Source organism: Littorina saxatilis, linkage group LG2, assembly GCF_037325665.1.
Source record: "Littorina saxatilis isolate snail1 linkage group LG2, US_GU_Lsax_2.0, whole genome shotgun sequence".
NCBI lineage: Eukaryota > Metazoa > Mollusca > Gastropoda > Littorinimorpha > Littorinidae > Littorina > Littorina saxatilis.
The window spans coordinates 26,139,589-26,153,322 of NC_090246.1; the positions used below are offsets into that span (position 1 = coordinate 26,139,589).

The window sequence follows — 13,734 nt, forward strand, 5'->3', positions numbered from 1 at the left end:
ATTTATGCAGTCTAAACTTCAGTTTCTCATTTTTATTGTCCACAGTTCTTAGTCTGCGTGATGACATCATATCACAGATAGGATCCATCCAGAACGACACTGCTGGGGCTGCTGCTGCAGCTCTTCTGCAAAAGTAAACATTGTTCTTGATATGTTTTGTTGTTTTGGGTGAATACTTGTTATTTGATTATGCTGGTGTCTAGTTCCTTTGAGGACAGGAAGCTTGTATGAATAGGAATTGCAACAAGTAGGTCATGTTCTATGTGATACAGTTCCTTTGAGGACAGGAAGCTTGTATGAATAGGAATTGCAACAAGTTGGTCATGTTCTATGTGATTCAGTTCCTTTGAGGACAGGAAGCTTGTATGAATAGGAATTGCAACGAGTAGGTCATGTTCTATGTGATACAGATTTACATTTCATGTTGATGTGTGCCAATTATGGACAATCACGGTTTTGTGATTTGGTAGCAGCAGCGACGGGCGTTGTGGTGGGGTGGTAAGACGTCAGCCTCTTAATCAGAAGGTCGAGGGTTCGAATCCCGGCCGCGGCCGCCTGGTGGGTTAAGTGTGGAGATTTTTCCGATCTCCCAGGTCAACTTATGTGCAGACCTGCTAGTGGCTTATCCCCCTTCGTGTTTACACGCAAGCACAAGACCAAGTGCGCACAGAAAAGATCCTGTAATCCATGTCAGAGTTCGGTGGGTTATAGAAACACGAAAATACCCAGCATGCTTCCCCCGAAAGCGGCGTATGGCTGCCTAAATGGCGGGGTAAAAACGGTCATACACGTTAAATTCCACTCGTGCAAAAACATGAGTGTACATGGGAGTTTCAGCCCACAAACCCAGAAGAAGAAGAAGGAAGCAGCAGCTACTTTTGACTGATGTGGAGAACAAGAAAGTTATTGTTTTTGATGCAGTTTTGTGTTAACCTTTTGGGTTGTTTAATTGAAATCAGAAGAATGACCTGTATCTGTCTTTGTCCATAGCACCCTTCTACAGCCTCGGTCATACAGGCGACTCAGTCGTTGCGATTCAGTCTTGCGATTCAGTCTTTGGCCGATCGCACATCACATCGTAGGCCATTGACCCGTCACACGATGAACGATAGACGAACAACTGGCGAACGATAACTCCACGCGAGCGGGGCGGAAGTAACGTGTCATAGTGAACACGGCAAACGCGCTTTGCGAGAGCAGACGCTAAATGTTCGAACGTCGCTCTACCTTTCTGAAAAATTCCTTTCAGCATTACGCCTTTGCAAGAAATAAAGTTCCCAGACAGCTGCAATTAATGTTTTCCAACCGCTGTACACGCCTAAAACGTCTCCTTTATATCTGAGTAAAAAACTGTTCTTCCAAAAAGTTTTGAATCGACGAAGAGACGCTGTACGCCACTGTCCGCCATTATTTTACGTCAAGGCCGCAGCAACGCGTTCTGATTGGCTCTGTTGGCTCTGCCCCTGCGATTGACCGACGACTGGATCGCAGGAATAGAACATGTTCTAAACCTCAAAGCTACGAGGGAATCGCATGAGACTGAGTCGCAGACTTGTCGTAGCTGTTTTCTACGACTGAGTCGGCTGTGTGACAGGGTAAATCGCGTGACTCAGTTGCATGTGTGACAGCCCTCTACCTCTCTTTTAGGTGAACATCTAAGCTGATCAAGCAAGTAAGAACAGAAACAAGTCGCGTAAGGCGAAATTACTACATTTAGTCAAGCTGTGGAACTCAGAGAATGAAACTGAACACACTGTATTTTTTCACAATGACCGTAGTCCGCCGATCGTGCAAAACGCAGTGAAATCGACGAGCCTGTTTAGCGCGGTAGTGGTTGCGCTGAGCTGCATAGCACGCTTTTCTGTACCTCTCTTCGTTTAACTTTCTGAGCGTGTTTTTAATCCAAACATATCATATCTATATGTTTTTGGAATCAGGAACCGACAAGGAATAAGATGAAATTGTTTTTAAATCGATTTTGTAAATTTTATTTTAATCATAATTTTTATATTTTTAATTTTCAGAGCTTATTTTTAATCCGAATATAACATATTTATATGTTTTTGGAATCAGAAAATGATGAAAAATAAGATGAACGTAAATTTTGATCGTTTAAATTTTTTTTGTTAATTACAATGTTCAGATTTTTAATGACCAAAGTCATTAATTAATTTTTAAGCCTCCAAGCTGAAATGCAATACTGAAGTCCGGCTTTTGTCGAAGATTGCTTGGCCAAAATTTCAATCAATTTTATTGAAAAATGAGGGTGTGACAGTGCCGCCTCAACTTTTACAAAAAGTCGGATATGACGTCATCAAAGACATTTATCAAAAAAATGAAAAAAACGTCTGGGGATATCATACCCAGGAACTCTCATGTAAAATTTCATAAAGATCGGTCCAGTAGCTTACTCTGAATCGCTCTACACACACACACAGACAGACACACACACACACACACACACACATACACACACACATACACACACACATACACCACGACCCTCGTCTCGATTCCCTCTCTATGTTAAAACATTTAGTCAAAACTTGACTAAATGTAAAAAGCAAAAATGTAAACTTGATGTTTTGTCTTGCAGGAAAATCAACAAGCTTAGTGAACGAGTGCGCACAGACTCTGAAATGGGCAGCCAAGTGTCATTGGCTTCCTCGGGAAAAGGCGGGAAGGACATTTCCAAAAAGCTGGACAAACAGATACCCATGGCGGAGGAAAAGAACATAGAGAACCAGGCCAAGGAGAAAGACAAGCTGATACAGGCAGAGTCCGTTGAGACTGGCAGGGTGAGTTACTGTTGTTTGGGATGTTGTTTGCATCGGTCTTTTCTCGGGGAAGCGCATGATCTTTCATTTTCAATGATTTTCTTTTTCCTTTTTTTTAATTTTTTTTTTTAAATTTTCGTTTATTTATTATTCCATTGTGTGGAAATTCGGGTTGCTTCCTCCCAGTGAAAAGCCAGCAGCAATTAGAGTCGCATTACCCAGGCGTGGGCATGGTTAGGTGTAATCAGTCACCGGCATTTTTGGCAGAATTGTCATGGTATTTTTACGTGCCACGGCTATGGGATGTTAATATCATCTCTGAGTCATCGCAAGAAGTTGACTTATGTCGGTTCCAATCTGAATTCGAACCTGTGACTCAAGGATCACAATTCCAGTGCTCTACCAACTGAGCTACCACTTCACTTTTTCATTTCTATTGTCCACAGCTCTGAGTCTGCGCGATTTGGTGTAGACACCAACAAGTTCTATTCCTTTTGAAGGGGCTGTGTTTTCTCTCTCTCTCTCTCTTTCTCTCTCTCTCTCTCTCTCTCTCTCTCTCTCTCTCTTTCTCTCTCTCTCTCTCCCTCTCCCTCTCCCTCTCCCCCTCCCTCTCTCTCTCTCTTTCTCTCTCTCTCTCTCTCTCTCTCTCTCTCTCTCTCTCTCTCTCTCTCTCTCTCTCTCTCTCTCTCTCTCTCTCTCTCTAAATTAAGGCATTACGCCGATGTGGAAGCACTCAAGTTTTATTACGCCCACATAATGCCTCATATCAACTTTGCTTCAACGCTTTGGGAAAACTGCAGTGATGTTCATTTAAAATGACTCTCAACTATCTTCATCGCCGTGCAGCAAAACTAATTCTGCATGAGTCAAATAGGTCAACAAATGATAAATTAAAGCTCCTTAATTTCCTCCCCTTGAAAGATCAGTTGACACTAAACAAGGCTGTCTCTATGTATAAAGTGATGTTCCTACATATTTAAAATCACATTTCAGACATGCCACAAAAAGATATGGATCCCAGAATCTCATCCCCCTATCCCTCGTCTAGACTTGTATAAGTCAAGTTTAGCCTTCTCAGGAGAGTCTCTCTGGAACTCCATACCCCTACAAATCCGAAATGCCTCTGAGGCTCTTCTGTGAAAACGTTAAGGCACCAGTTCCATTCTTGCTAAAGAAACTTCATTGGCTCCCTGTAGAGCTGAGAATCCAATATAAGTGCTGCTGTATCTGCTACAAAATAATATCTGGCTCAGCCCCATCCTACCTGTCTGACCTGTTCACACTCTATACACCCTCACGATCCCTCCGCTCCTCTGTAGACACTAGAATATTCCGTCTATCTTCTTTTAGTCGCAAACAGCACGGCCAGAGAGCCTTCTCCCACTCTGCTGCCGTTGCGTGGAACTCTCTCCCTTACTCTATCCGACACTGCCAAACATTCTGTTCCTTCAAATCAAACCTTAAAACACACTTCTTCACACAGTATTTTGATTAATTTTATTTCAACATGGTGCATTTTTGAATCAGGTGTTTGAATGTTTGAATGTTTTGCCTGTGTTAGTATGCTTGCAGCGTGTATTGATGTTAGTGTTTTGTTGTTCACTTGTGTGCTGAATGCTGCTGCACATGCTTTTTTGCTTTGCTATTGTATGTATATGTATGTTTGTCATTGTAAAGCGCTTAGAGAATGTAAAGCGCTCTATAAATCTCCCATATTATTATTATTATTATTATTCCCGCTTGATGGGTAAATAGAACACTTTTCATGTCTGATATTTTTGTGCCTTTTGTGTATTTTGATTTGTTCTTTATGTGTATGTATTGATAATTATACTATACATGCAAATGATCGTGACAATTCCTCCCCACATTTTCCCCCTTTTGTCATCAGTTGTTTTGGATGTTTATATGCAATGTGTTATTGCAACTGTGCTGCAATTTCCACACTTTTTTGTTTTCCCATTTTCGAGTGTGTATAAGAAACTATAACCTTTTTCCTTCTTACTATCTATATTATGTGCGTCTGTAAGAATCTATAACCTTTTTTCTTCTTACTATCTATATTATTTGTGTTTGTATTAAGTGTTTGTAGAAGGGACAGGTTGTAAGATTAGGCTTTGCCTAAAACCTCTATCCTTTGGTAATAAAGTTCAGTTTCAGTTTTGCAATTGGCTGCTTGTATACCAGTCTTGAATGCATCAAAAAGCAGCTGTTCCGGTCTCGCTTTGCATACGATTGTGTTTGTTTGTGTATGGGTTTTTGTTTGTTGTTGGTTGATTAGTTGGTTGGTTTTAAAGAAGCGTTTCAAAGTGATGAAAAAACAAAAGGCTCTTTACGTGGAATGTGTGTATGAGGACTGGGTGGCCGAGTGGTAACGCACTTGCGCTCGGAAGCTTCTTCTTCTTCTTCGTTCATGGGCTTAGACTCCCACGTACACTCGTGTTTTTGCACACGCACGAGTGGAATTTTACGTGTATGACCGTTTTTACCCCGCCATTTAGGCAGCCATACGCCGCTTTCGGAGGAAGCGCTCGGAAGCGAGAGGTTGCGAGTTCGACCCTGGGTCAGGGCGTTAGCAATTTTCTCCCCCCTTTCCTAACCTAGGTGGTGGGTTCAAGTGCTAGTCTTTCGGATGAGACGAAAAACCGAGGTCCCTTCGTGTACACTACATTGGGGTGTGCACGTTAAAGGTCCCACGATTGACAAAAGGGTCTTTCCTGGCAAAATGGTATAGGCATAGATAAAAATGTCCACCAAAATACCCGTGTGACTTGGAATAATAGGCCGTGAAAAGTAGGATATGCGCCGAAATGGCTGCGATCTGCTGGCCGGTGTGAATGCGTGATGTATTGTGTAAGAAAATTCCATCTCACACGGCATAAATAAATCCCTGCGCCTTGAATATGTGCGCGATATAAATTCCATAAAATAGAAAATAAAAAAATAAATCCCTGCGCTTAGAACTGTACCCACGGAATACGCGTGATATAAGCCTCATATTGATTGATTGATTGATGTATTGTGTGTACACTCTGAGTCATGTTGCTTGCTTGCTGCTCCTATCCTTTCTGTAGGCAGCAGGTGATTCTGCTTCCAAATCGACAGTAATACTTCCAGCGCCAAAGTTGATCACGTCAGAAATAGTGCAGACAGGGAGGGTATGTGGTAGTTTGTTGAGTTCACCACCCACAGTTTGGCGTTTCTTGCATGCTTCAGATTGGTTTTCTCGCTTGCAGCATTTCATGTTCCTGGCTTGGTGAACAAATACACAATGGAGGAAAAATGGGGGGTACATGTGCATAGGGGAGCAGTTCAGGTTTTTGGAGTGCTTGTTTTCTTTTGCTTGTCATCACAAGTGAGGGGTTGTGCTATTTGTATTCACTGAATACCTTTAAAAATATCTGTGCAAGTCAGACGTCTGTGCATGTGTACGTGTGTGTGTGTGTTCCACTGTCCTGTCTTCTTCATAGGTCATATCTTATTACTGTATTTCACTGATTAAAAAAAAGTATTTTTGATAACTTTGTCTGATGATAATTAACTTCTGATGATACAAACAATTGATCTTGAGAAAGAGAATCTTCATCAGAAATAATCTATTAAGTTCCATGGCAGTTTCTTTCTGGGGACAAAGTAAAGTAAAAGTTAATGTTTGTTAGTTAGGCGTTTTAGGGGTATGACTCAGAAACATGGCCGGCTAGGGAGGGGGATGAAACTTGTTTTCTGTAGTTCTTTGTTTTGATATTTATATTGCATATTGTGATTTTTTTTTCTTTTTCTCAAATTAATAATTTCTCTGCTAATTCGGGTCACTTCGTTCAAGTTTGTTTGTTTGTTTGCTTAACGCCCAGTCCACCACGAAGGGTGATATCAGGGCGGTGCTGCTTTGACATTTAACGTGCGCCACACACAAGACAGAAGTTGCAGCACAGGCTTCATGTCTCACCCAGTCACATTATTCTGACACCGGACCAACCAGTCCTAGCACTAACCCCATAATGCCAGACGCCAGGCGGAGCAGCCACTAGATTGCCAATTTTAAAGTCTTAGGTATGACCCGGCCGGGGTTCGAACTCATGACCTCCCGCTCACTGGGCGAACGCCTTACCACTAGGCCATCCAGCCGGGGTTCGAACCCACGACCTCCCGCTCACTGGGCGGACGCCTTACCACTAGCCGGCAGCAATTAGAGTCGTACGACCCAGGTGTGTGCGTGTTCAGGTGTAATGCTGAATAGAAAGGAAAACATTTTGGTTTGAATTTAACTCCTCATTTTTGAGTCACTTGAGAAAAAGTGACTCTATGTAATCGGTCAGTGTTAGTCTGTCCGGCCGGCCGGCTGTCCGGCCGGCCGGCCGGCCGTCCGTAGACACCACCTTAACGTTGGACTTTTCTCGGAAACTATCAAAGCGATCGGGCTCATATTTTGTTTAGTCGTGACCTCCAATGACCTCTACACTTTAACGATGGTTTCGTTGACCTTTGACCTTTTTCAAGGTCACAGGTCAGCGTCAAAGGAAAAATTAGACATTTTATATCTTTTCTCGGAAACTATCAAAGCGATCGGGCTCATATTTTGTTTAGTCGTGACCTCCAATGACCTCTACACTTTAACGATGGTTTCGTTGACCTTTGACCTTTTTCAAGGTCACAGGTCAGCGTCAAAGGAAAAATTAGACATTTTATATCTTTGACAAAGTTCATCGGATGTGATTGAAACTTTGTAGGATTATTCTTTACATCAAAGTATTTACATCTGTAGCCTTTTACGAACGTTATCAGAAAAACAAGGGAGATAACTAGCCTTTTCTGTTCGGCAACACACAACTTAACGTTGGGCTTTTCTCGGAAACTATAAAAGTGACCGGGCTCAAATTTTATGTGAACGTGACTCATTGTGTTGTGAATAGCAATTTCTTCCTGTCCATCTGATGCCTCATATAATATTCAGAACTGCGAAAGTGACTCGATCGAGCGTTTGCTCTTCTTGTTCTTAATATGCACGGATTTCCATTTTATTTTTAGAGCACCTTTCAGTTCTCGATTTATTACTTGTCTTATGGGGGGAAAAATACATGAAGATGTGCCAATGGAGGCCTGCATGTTTTTTTATGTATTTGGGTTTCCAGCGCAATGCGTGGTTGATTTACCCAAAGCATTGCTAGGAACATGTAAACGCGGAGGTCCGGCTTCGACTTTGTTTCCTGTTTAGCAAGTGTTTATCAAGAAAATATTCAGTTGTATTTTTATTGATGGGCATGTGGTGACATTTCTAGTTGAGTAAGTCAGACCATTGCAAATAGTGAGTTAAATGTACAGTCTAACTGTCTAGGAAGTCGGTGTGCACGCACTGCAGATTGTCGGTTAAAACATTATACATCCCTTTTTGGTCTAGTAAGTCTGTGTACACACTGTCACACACGATGCAGATTGTGGGTTGAAACATTGTACAGTCGATCTCATCTAGTACATGTAAGTCCATCTGCACACATTGTGGATTGCTGGTTCATAGCTTCTGATGATTCCTTTTATGATGACATTTAGAGGTCAGGTTTTTAAAATGGATAAAATAAAGGGGAATTGTCTATGGCAGTTCTGCTGAAAATTGTTTGCTGTTTAAAGAGAAACTGTTAAATTATTGACAAAGCAACTGTGACGTGTTAGATTTTCTTTTGTCAAAAAAATAATTGTATGATTGATTTCCTTCTTTTTCTTTTTTTCTGCTGTTAAATGTTTTCTAGATTGTAGGCTTATAAACATGATTTCTTGCAGATATGGGTGTCTTTTGTTTTTAGATCCAGGTGTTTTTATTTGGCAGTCCTATTTATGACATTAGTTTTCTGTTCTTTTCTTTAACCTAGCATCCCTTTTTTCCCCAAAGAAGTCAGATCTGAAAGAGCATTTTTCTCAAACCTGTCCATTTTCTTCCTCCCACAGGTAAAATTCACTGTGTTTTCCGCCTACCTAAAAGCTGTGGGTGCGTTCCTGAGCTTCGTCATCGTTCTGTTCTACATTCTGTACAATGCTGCCAGTATCTACTCCAACGTTTGGCTCTCTGAATGGAGCAACGATGCTCGTCGGTCTAATGTTACACAAGATGAGGCCGATTCCCAACGTAACATGCGTCTGGGAGTTTATGGAGCGCTGGGGGCTTTGCAAGGTAGGAAGAGAGTTTGTGTATTGTTGCTGCTTTGTTATCTTGTTCTGTTGGTTGAGTCCGTTGGCTTGTTGATTATGCTGTTTATTATGTTGGTGTTTTTTTTTACTTTGCTACCATTGCTGTAACAGTAAGGTTTCAAAAGATTCACACATATACTTATACAGTAATACATAGGATTACACAAACATGCCCACATACACGTTAACATTCTTTTTCTCTTTATGTTTGTGTGTGTGTGTGTGTGTCCCTGTGGGTATCTATGTGTTCATCTGTGTGTGTGTGTGTGTCTCTCTCTCTCTCTCTCTCTCTCTCTCTCTCTCTCTCTCTCTCTCTCTCTCTCTCTCTCTCTCTCTCTCTCTCTCTCTCTCTATCTCTATCCATTCTCATACTCTAACTGGTTAACTTTCAATTATTTTAGGTGATCCCATGTTATTTGTTTGATTAGATGATTAAGAATGGATTTCATGTTTTTCAATTTTCTTGTGTTTTTTAGCTTTTTAATAAAAGTCAGCTTCACTGCATGTGCAAAATGTTTTTGTTTTGATCATAGAATCTTTGCAGGTTATTGCAGCTGGCAGAATCTGAAGCAATTGTTTTGTTTCTCATTCGTGAGATAGCGAATTTCCAATTTGAGTTGTATGAGTTATATTATGTTATGTGTCCTAGATTAGCGAATTTCCAATTTGAGTTGTATGGGTTATATTATGTTATGTGTCCTAGATTAGCGAATTTCCAATTTGAGTTGTATGAGTTATATTATGTTATGTGTCCTAGATTAGCGAATTTCCAATTTGAGTTGTATGAGTTATATTATGTTATGTGTCCTAGATTAGCGAATTTCCAATTTGAGTTGTACGAGTTATATTATGTTATGTGTCCTAGATTAGCGAATTTCCAATTTGAGTTGTATGAGTTATATTATGTTATGTGTCCTTGATTATTTTATGTGTTGTTTTATGCATTATTTTGCAGTGGTAGTTGTAAGTTTAAACTACCATAACCCAGAGTGTTAATTGTTATCCCTGTCATGAGAAATGTTATTTCTAATTCTGTCTTGACTCTGTATTTTCTAGTTCAGTTGCTTGCATGCTCAGTTTTCCTCAGACTTGAATCATCAGATAGATTTAGGTCTTGGATGAGTATTCTCTGCAGCTTTAAAAAAAAATTCTTTAGTTAAGTATTCTCATTCCCCATCAAAATTTAGAATTGTACAATTATTCAGGAGAGGTTTCTGTTTTGGGACACCATTAATCTATTGCACATATTTACAAGGGATTGGGCAGTTGCAGTTTATAAAGGGACGGGGGGGGGGGGGGGGGGGGGGGGGGGATACAAAAGGTCTCAACAAGTGCGTCTTGAATTGTTTATTTACCAAAAGAAGCCATCAAGAGCTTTGAAAACAGCACCCAAGGGCTTTACTATTAGCCCGAGTACTCCACTATCCATACACATTATAGTTAGGAACAGTCATAAAGGCTGTTGGATACAAGCTTTCAATAATTATTTGGTTGGCAATGAGAAAGTGTTGTGTAGTAGTAATGTTGACAACATTTATGAAATGACCCATTCTCGTTATAGCTTACAACAGATAACAATAATAGTGTATACATACAAACAGTGACAGTGGGGAAAAAAGGAAATGGTCATGGTCAGAAAATGACCCGTGCAGCTGTATGCCACTAGGTGTGCTGGTGATGCTGTGTGCCGGTGGAACAGCCCTGGCGGGGGTGGCGGCCTCACGTATCCTCTTCACTGACCTCATAGCCGCCCTTCTTCGCTTCCCCTTGTCCTTTTACGCGGTCACCCCTCAGGGGCAGGTGTTGAACAGGTGTTGCGAGGACATAGGGGAGGTGGACTATGTGATCCCTTTCACTCTACGCTCCATGATCAACTGCATTCTGCAGCTTGTGGGCACGGTGGGGGTGATTGTCTACACCACCCCCCTGGCTGTATGCCTCCTCCCTCTCCTGGCTGTCGGGTACTTTGCTATCCAGGTAGGCAGGTGTTTTGGTACGGCCTGGTTCTGGTTTATAGTTTTGGGTGGAATTTTGTCCTTCACTCAGAGTTGTTCCCCGATCTTGCTTCTTTCAGAGCACAGTTCACTTTCCACCTTCATGCTTTAAGTCCAAGCTTTGAAACGAAAGCGAAAACAGAGCTTACCCTACCGCTGGGAAGTTTTTCTTAATTTATCCATTATATGGATTCATTAAGCATTTGCTTTGCAACTTAAAATTATCACGCAGATTCTTTGGGGCTTGTTAGAAAGGAGTGGGATTTTGAGATAGATATTTGGGATTGCAATACTCTGTTTAGAGTTGACTTTTAAGTTTAATCAAGAGAATAAGCTTTTCTGGGGAAAATTTAAAAACAGATCAACAATGTGCATAAAAAGTATAGTATGAGGTGTGTCATTTTGTTTAATCATGATTTACTTCAAACAGACTCTATCCTTCTTCTCTGCCTCTAATTTGCTTCTTTGGCTTTGTAATCTGACTCATAACCAGCATTCTTCTGTGGGCTTTGCAGTTTGTTGAACCTCATGAGTATTTGAATTTGTACATTCTTGATATCAGTCTTCAGTTTGCCTTATCCCTGTAGCTTGATCAAGAGAGTGCTTTTATTATTTGCTAGTGGGTTGAGCTGTGTCTGATTCCTCTTGGGTTGTGCTCCATAATTGTTTAGTGCCTTTATTCAGTATTTTAACTCTTACCAGTTCGGGGGTTTTAGGGCATATTTTACAGTGCTGTTGGTGCCTACTTGCCGAGTGGCTATCTGGGGTCATATTCTAAATGAAATATAGAAAGTTATATATCAAATGAAAGGAAAATGAATAAGCTTTTCATATTTGCAAAGAGAATTGTGCTATCTTTAAAGGTAACAAATGTTATGGGGGTGACAACATGATTTTTGTTGAAATTTGTACGTCCATTTTTTGGAACACGTGACAAACACAAAGAAGACATTTTTTTGTGTTCAGTTTATTTTAGATATGCTGCTAACTAGTCTGTTTTGGCATTCATTTTACATAACAGCAAAGTTTTATTGAGTTTTGCTGATAAACAAAAAAGTTATTGGCACCTGAATACCCCCACCCAAATTTCAAAGTTGGATGTTTCATGACATACGCATGCCTAAGGCAAAAAAAATAAAAATAGTCTGTTTACGGTATCCCGACCGACCCTATTTTTTCCCGCGACCCTAGACTGTTTTTTCTGTTGCGATATAACCTTCGTGGTTGAAAACGACATTAAACACCAAATAAAGAAAGAAAGAAAGAAAGACTGTTTTTTGGCATTTGGGAGAGAGAAAAAAAAAGGAAAAAAATCTTTTTTTATTTGGCAAAATAACTTATAAATATGTTTTTGGGGAAAAAAAAAGAAAAAAAATCCCGACCTACCGACCCTATTTTATTGGCCTGTTACCGTTAACAGACTTTTTTTTTGTGCCTAATAATGCATTCCTATAACTAACTTATAACAAAAACCCAACTTGTTTTTGTCATAAAGTGTGTCTAACATATGAGTTTATCCACTGTCCGACCCATCCAATGTAAAATAACACTTTTTTTTTTTCGATAATTAGATAATTGGTCAGTGGAAAACTACAGGGGGGGGGGGCATCGTAAGCTTGCTTACGATGGGTAAGGGAGCGAACTGGTAAGAGTTAAGCTATTGAAAATGTTGAGGAAGACCATGGGAAGCAAGAGGTGGGTACAGAAGTCAGAAACCTTGTTTCAGCAGACACTGTCCTATAGATTAGGAGCAATTCTACTTCGGAGGTATCTTAGAACTGCAATGAGTATTTAGTAGCGTGGAAGGTTTGATTAGAGGTTCATGTTTTATCTCCATGTTTTGCATTCTTAGATTGACACATTGATCAGGGGCTTGAGTTTGGACACTTTTCCCATACTCCCATAGCCTCTGTTGTTCAAGCACAACACATTGAGTGTAACTTAGAGTCCGAGTCATTCAGTTTGAAGTTTTTCTGCTTTAATCTTTCCTGGCAAAATTGTATAGGCATAGATAAAAATGTCCACCAAAATACCCGTGTGACTTGGAATAATAGGCCGTGAAAAGTAGGATATGCGCCGAAATGGCTGCGATCTGCTGGGCGATGTGAATGCGTGATGTATTGTGTAAAAAAAAATCCATCTCGCACGGCATGAATAAATCCCTGCGCCTTGAATATGTGCGCGATATAAATTGCATAAAATTTTAAAAAATTAAAAAAATTAATCCCTGCGCTTAGAACTGTACCCACGGAATACGCGCGATATAAGCCTCATATTGATTGATTGATTGAACCCTCAAAAGATATCACTGTCACACGAATGCCTTCAAAGCTTGAGCCGGATTTAAAACCAAGCACAGTGCAGGTCCCTGCATGCAAATATGGGTCATTCGCTAGAGCTTGTGTACCTTTTTGTGACATGCATTTTCAGTCCTTTAAATGCTTATGATATAATGTATATTAAAGCCATATGTACTCGATGACTATACACGCTAATTGCTTTACCAACAGCTGGAGACAGACTAAATTAAGTTCCCTGCAAAATATTGTGGTCTAGGACCCCTTAAATGTTGAGATATTTGAATTTTCATTTTGATCTGGATCGTCCTATTTATAGATTTGGCAACACATGTAACGTTGATGCAAGGGAGAGAACACCGCGGCTTTGTTGACATCCTCACTTTTTCAGAGGCTAGGACAAGCTGTAATGCATATATTATGGTCCGCGCATGGTGACGTATCATCATTATATGGTCTTATGGTGCGTTTGACATCGATTGTGGGCAA

The 13,734-nt window shown here is 40.5% G+C and overlaps 1 protein-coding gene across 4 annotated transcripts in view; it reads left to right on the forward strand.

The window, feature by feature from the left end:
* Window positions 1–13,734, forward strand: part of LOC138958613 (multidrug resistance-associated protein 1-like) — a 58,152-nt gene that overhangs the window by 20,520 nt on the left and 23,898 nt on the right. For 2 of the 4 annotated variants that reach the window (XM_070329817.1, XM_070329816.1), the window contains exons 19-22: window positions 46–133; window positions 2,597–2,798; window positions 5,852–5,935; window positions 8,715–8,937. In XM_070329817.1, coding sequence (XP_070185918.1) covers window positions 46–133; window positions 2,597–2,798; window positions 5,852–5,935; window positions 8,715–8,937 — 597 coding nt within the window. The remainder of the gene's footprint in view (window positions 1–45; window positions 134–2,596; window positions 2,799–5,851; window positions 5,936–8,714; window positions 8,938–13,734) is intronic. The other 2 variants (XM_070329819.1, XM_070329818.1) reach the window with 1 other exon arrangement.